Genomic DNA, 6000 nt, shown 5'->3' with positions numbered 1-6000 from the left:
CCAGGCATGTCTGTGGTGACAAGGGAGGTACAGAGCCCTGGTGTGGGGATGCTCTCAGGGCCCTTAGGTGGTGCCCAGCTCAGAGTGTTGTTCTGCTGGCCCCATGGCTCCTCCGAGCAGCTCTGCTGAGCTGGGTCCTTGCTGCCTTGCGGGGCACTCGGCTGGCGTCACTGCCAGCTGCTTTGTGAGAGCCCGAGCTGGTGCTGGAAGTCTGGGCTGAGCTGGGAACTGAGCCGGTACCTCCTGTGTGGGATGGTCCGAGCTGGACCGCCCCTTAGATGAGACAGAGATGGATTTGGATTGTCTTTAATGTTCATGCTTTTGCTAGGGAAGTCTGCTGTCTTAGCAGAGGTGCTAGGTGATGAGGTGGGGCCGGCAGAGGGTTATAAGGGTCCTCTTCAACAGCTACTGCGTCTGCATGTGTGTGCGCGCTGTCCGGAAGGGCGGGTGGAAAGCTCTGATGTAAACATGCCTCACGCAGCCGGAGCCTCTCCGAGGCGAGCGCCCGTTTCCTAAGGAAATTCCAGCCTGGTGATTCCTAATTCAGCCTGACAACCACGAGCGGGGAGGATGGGGATCAGCGGGGCTCCAGCCATCCCTAGGGCCTGAATGAGGTCTGGGTGCTTTGGGAGCACCCACAAAACCAAAACAAACAACAACCAAACCTGTCTGTCTCTTGTGCCTCGCTTCCACATGGATTTTGGCCAGAGGTCTCCAGCTCAAGTCCTCGCCTTGTCCATATAAGTGAAAACATGTCAGTGGAAAGGAGACTCTACTTCTGACTGTTATCCACAGAGCTATTGGGAAGGGTGTATGGACAATTTGGTTGGCATCGGGTCTTCTGGACCCAGCGTCCAAGCTGTTGCTTTGTGTAGGTTTTAATCATCACCTGGAAGTTTTGTTAGAGCAGGAAATTTGTCCGAGGCTCCCAGCTTGGTGGTCGCTGCCCTGCACGTGCTGCTGCTGGCAGGGTTTGGTTGCTGATCTGTGTGCCCCCACCCTGGTGGCAGCCGCTTTTCAGCAGCAAAGTACCTTGTGAAGGCTGCCGGCAGTTTCTGCCTGAAAAGCGCCTGCAGAGGTACTTCTGGCTCTGGGGAGGGGTGGAGGGGAGATGCTGGCAGCTTTGGTGTGTGTATGCTCAATGAACTTGCCGGCGTGAGACTTCTTCCTCAGGTTTCCAAATTAAATCGTAGAGGATTTAAAGGTAGAAAACACCTCTTATTTCCGCTGTTGCTTCCAACAACATACCCTGCAGGAGACATCCTTTTAGCCAAGATTGCAGATTGATGGTTGGGTGTGTGAGCTGCGGGCTTTGTCTTGGGCTGAAGCTGATTATCCCCTCCCATGGCTGAGCAGAGTTATGTTATAAACAGCTAAACCACATAACAAATTAACACGCAGAGGCTGAACCAAGTGGCAAAACATCAAGCCTGAACTGTTTACCAATAAGTTAGGAGACCTGCTTAATTCTTGCTGGGCTTAGAGACATCCTCACTTTATCTCAAGGACTGTGTAATTGGAAAGCCTCCTTTGAATTTTATCTGCAGGGCACACTGGATCTAATCCTTTCCTCTGTGTGTTTCTTTTCTTTCCCCAGAACAATGTGAGGGACATTGCTGGGGCACAGGACACGAACGAGGAACACGGTTTGCCTTTCCCAGGATGGATCAGAGGAAGAACTGGCCTTGGGTACCAGACTCCGATGGCTGGTCGGTGGCTTTGCTCTGTCTTTTCCTGGCATCGCTCTCCCAAAATGTGTCCAGCAATGGCTTGTTCAGCACTTTCCACTCTGAGAACCGGGACTGGACGTTCAACCACCTGACTGTTCACCAAGGTACTGGAGCAGTCTACGTTGGAGCCATCAACAGGGTTTACAAGCTTTCGGGTAACCTGACCATTTTGGTGGCTCATAAAACTGGTCCTGAGGAGGACAATAAATCCTGCTACCCTCCCCTCATTGTCCAGCCATGCAGCGAGATCCTCACCCTCACCAACAACGTCAACAAGCTGCTGATCATTGACTACTCTGAGAACCGGCTGCTGGCTTGTGGCAGCCTCTACCAGGGGGTCTGCAAGCTGCTGCGCCTGGATGACCTCTTCATCTTGGTAGAGCCCTCGCACAAAAAAGAGCACTACCTCTCCAGTGTCAACAAGACAGGCACAATGTATGGTGTGATCGTGCGCTCGGAAGGGGAAGATGGGAAGCTCTTCATTGGCACAGCGGTGGATGGGAAGCAGGATTATTTCCCCACCCTCTCCAGCCGCAAACTTCCCCGGGACCCCGAGTCATCAGCAATGTTGGATTATGAGCTCCACAGTGACTTTGTCTCATCCCTCATCAAAATCCCCTCAGACACCTTGGCCCTTGTTTCGCACTTTGACATTTTCTACATCTATGGTTTTGCCAGTGGCAACTTTGTCTATTTTCTGACTGTCCAGCCAGAGACCCCAGAGGGTGTCTCCATCAACTCCGCCAGCGATCTCTTTTACACGTCTCGCATCGTCCGCCTCTGCAAAAATGACCCCAAGTTCCACTCCTATGTCTCTCTGCCCTTTGGCTGCGTCAAAGGGGACACGGAGTACCGCCTCCTGCAAGCAGCGTACCTCTCCAAGCCAGGAGATGTGCTGGCCAAGTCCCTCAATATCACGGCCCAGGAGGATGTCCTCTTTGCCATTTTCTCCAAGGGACAGAAGCAGTACCATCAGCCACCCGACGACTCCGCGCTCTGCGTCTTCCCCATCCGCACCATCAACGCTCAGATCAAGGACCGCCTGCAGTCCTGCTACCAGGGGGAAGGCAACCTGGAGCTCAACTGGCTGCTGGGCAAAGACGTCCAGTGCACTAAAGCGGTAAGGATGCCCCAGCTGTTGGCCGTGGTAGCCCGTGAGAACTGGTATCAGGGCCTGGCCCTATGGCACATGAGCTTGCAGAATAGGATCAATCTTTCTGTGCCTCAGTTTCCCTGAGCACCGAACAGACGCAGTAGTCCTTTTCCTCTTTAGTCCCTGTTGTTATCAGACAGTGGTGGCAATGACAGAAAGAGGTAGCATTAAGGCAGGTGAATAAAGGTGTGCAACTTGCTGGAAGCGTTTGCTGTTCCCAGTCTGGGGCTCTGGAAGCTGGAGGAAGGCTCTCGCCCTTCCCTGGGCAGGAGGGCGGTATCGACAAACTAAAAGATAAATACAAATGGCGGTTGCGTCTTTTGTATTTTTATTCAGCTGATTTCTTTAATCTTGATTCACATGCAGATTGTTCCTGGGCTGACCTGGGAATCCCTGGGGCCTTCTTGTGCCAAGCATATTAAGTTTGGCTGCTGGAAAGAGAGAAACTTGGGTTAAATGAAATGAAAGAAGGAAGGTGAAGAAAAGCTTGAGCGCTGGCTTGCACAGGGGAGAGTCATCCCATCTCAGTTGCAACTAGATGTGCCTGAGCATTTGGTAGTTAATGTCCCTTGTGGAAAATAAGTGGATTGCAGTCAGCGTGATGATGAGTGGCCACCCGTGTCACCACCCCGCCGCCTATGCTGTGTAGGAATTCACCCAAGCAATCTCAGCTGATACGGCTTAATAATACTCAGCTGTTGGCAGAATGATTTTCCTTTACTCGTGGGAAGTGGTGTTCCAGGGCGAAGCCAGCATCCACATTCCCTGTCTTGTAGAAAGGAAACTGAGGCACAGGGAGGTGGTTTGTAGGAGAGTGCACAGCTGGGCAGCGGAAGGAGCAAGAGTGCATCTTCCCACTTAGCACTGGGGTGTTTTGTGTTGCCAGAGCCCGTCCCTGTGCGATCACCCACCTTTCCAGGGCAGCCAGGCTGGTGCTTTCCACCAGCCCCATGTTCACACGGGAAGGGTTTAACTCTGCCCTGGAGCTGGGCCATTTGTGCCAGATGGAGGTGGCTGCTCCCAACAGGAGTGAACAGCAGCGTCCTCTCCTCTCTCGGTGTGGGATCAGCCGTGTCCGGCTGTCCTCTGGCTGGTGACTGCCCCGAGCCCGCGCCCCACGCGCGGCACTGCCAGCGCTGCTGCCAGCTGTCAGCAGCAGGGCTTCTGTGGTCTTCAAGGGGAGCCTTTGCTGATGTGGGGATGCTGAGCACCTTTCTGCTTATACTACTCGGCACCTCTGGAAATCAGGTTGAGAGGAGCTGAAATGAGCGGAGAGAGCTCCTGCGTGGCCATGCAGCAGGGCTAAACCCATGAGAAACCTCATAGATTTAGAAAACGAGTGCAAGTGTCTGTTGGACTGAGCCCTGTCCAGACACGTTTTGGAGCAGCTGCAGAGTGTCTTGGCCTCGGGCAGCGAAGGGAACAAGCCGTTGCAGAAGGTGGCTGAAGCTGGCAGGGTCCCTGGGCAGGGGCTTGTGCGCTGGTGCCTCCCACCCTGCTGTCAGCACCGCTGGCTCCCTTCTGCCTGAGCCCGGGTGTGTGGGGCTGCCCCGTGCTTTGCGTTTCACTCACAGCTGCCCAAAACCTCGTCTTTGCAGCCAGTCCCCATTGACGATAATTTCTGCGGCCTCGACATTAACCAGCCCCTGGGAGGCTTGACGCCGGTGGACGGAGTGACGCTCTTCACCTCGAGCCGGGACCGGATGACTTCTGTCGCTTCCTATGTCTACAACGGCTATAGCGTGGTGTTCGTGGGGACTAAGACTGGCAAGCTGAAGAAGGTAAGCTTATTTCCGTGGCTTCGGAGAGCCAGGATCCGTTTCTCATCTCTCTCAGGAATCCCTGATGCGCGTAGCTGCTGCTTTGTCTTACAGATATTTCCCAGCGTGAAACTGGGAGCTAGTCAGGAACAAAAATCACAGGGTCACAGAAAGCCTCGTATTGGTGCAGCGAAGTTCATCCTCAGCACTGTTATACAGAATGGTGTTGCCGTGGTTTCTTTTGAAGCAGAAAAGTGCCGAGCCCTGGGCAAGGTGCAGCAGAAACTGCTGCAGCCTGGTCCTGGAAAAGGGACCAAACGGGGCCACGCGGTTCCTATGGCTCTGTGGCGTTACCGCTCCAGAGCATCCCCTTGCATGGGCTGAGGGCACCTTCCTGTGCTTCCAGCCAGCGACTTCCTTCAGCAGCAGGGTAATACAGGTCTTGGCACCATCCCAGCGCTTGCATGCACCGCCTGCCTGTGTATTATAACATTACCCTGTTGTTGGTCTGGGGTTTTTTTGCATTTTATCATTCAGTAGACTATGGGGGGTGTGTGTGTGTGTTCATGGTGCTGATGCAGAAATTATCGGGGCAATAATGGGCCAGTCTGATTAGAGACAAGCGAGGAGCTGGCTTGCAATGTCTGAGTTCGAGTGAACCTCAGCAAGCTGTATCCGAGGGCTCGGATCTCTCCTCCTTTTTGATACACTGATGGAAATCTTGCAATAGTTTTGAGTTGTTTCCCAGCAATCCTTCTGCTCGTGTAGAAGACGGTGAGTTAGAAAGCTTTTGGTGATGGCAAAATTGCTGATGGTGGCAGGACGGTTGGTCGTGGAGAGATAGGAATGGGTTAACTTGGCTGCTTTTGGAAACCAAGCCTCAGGGCAGAGTCATACTGCTTCTCTCTGCCTCTTACCTCCTGCTCTTCCCTCTGACAGTTGGATGATTGATCAGTCCTGGAGGATAACATGCCTCACCCTCTGCATCACAAAGGCTGGGGCTAGTTGCCCAAGGCAAAGAGATGCTCCCGCTGGTTTCCTCCCCAGCGCAGGGGGTGGGGGGGCTCCGGTGGGTTTTAGGATTTTGCAGTCGAACTGGGATTTCCCCCCTCTGTCTTCTGAACCGCTCTTCAGTCAGTAGTGTGCAAAGGCTGGTCAGGCCCAGCCATGCATCTGCTGAGTGTGGTCCTCCCCAGTCCTCTCTCAGGAGTCCCCTGTTTTAAATAAGCACGGCAATGGCCTTGGGGTGTGTAAGTGGAGGGGAACCCCCCGCTGTTGGTCTTTAGAGTTGGAGCTGCAACTGGAAGCCAGCTCATCGGCGTCTGCAGAAGTCTGCTCCAGCAAAACCAGCCTTGAG

General features: G+C 53.8%; 1 protein-coding gene across 1 annotated transcript in view; it reads left to right on the top strand.

The window, feature by feature from the left end:
* Positions 1-1662: 1662 nt before the first annotated feature.
* The window catches only part of PLXNA2 (plexin A2), a gene marked incomplete at its 5' end in the record, with an annotated part of 151948 nt that continues 147610 nt past the window's right edge, over positions 1663-6000 (top strand). Inside the window, 2 exons of the mRNA XM_082329984.1 lie at positions 1663-2850; positions 4482-4664. Of these exons, the coding sequence (XP_082186110.1) occupies positions 1663-2850; positions 4482-4664 (1371 nt within the window). The remainder of the gene's footprint in view (positions 2851-4481; positions 4665-6000) is intronic.

The sequence above is a fragment of the Platalea leucorodia genome (genome assembly GCF_965183815.1).
Source record: "Platalea leucorodia genome assembly, chromosome: 19".
NCBI lineage: Eukaryota > Metazoa > Chordata > Aves > Pelecaniformes > Threskiornithidae > Platalea > Platalea leucorodia.
This window is presented reverse-complemented; position numbering and strand designations above follow the sequence as displayed.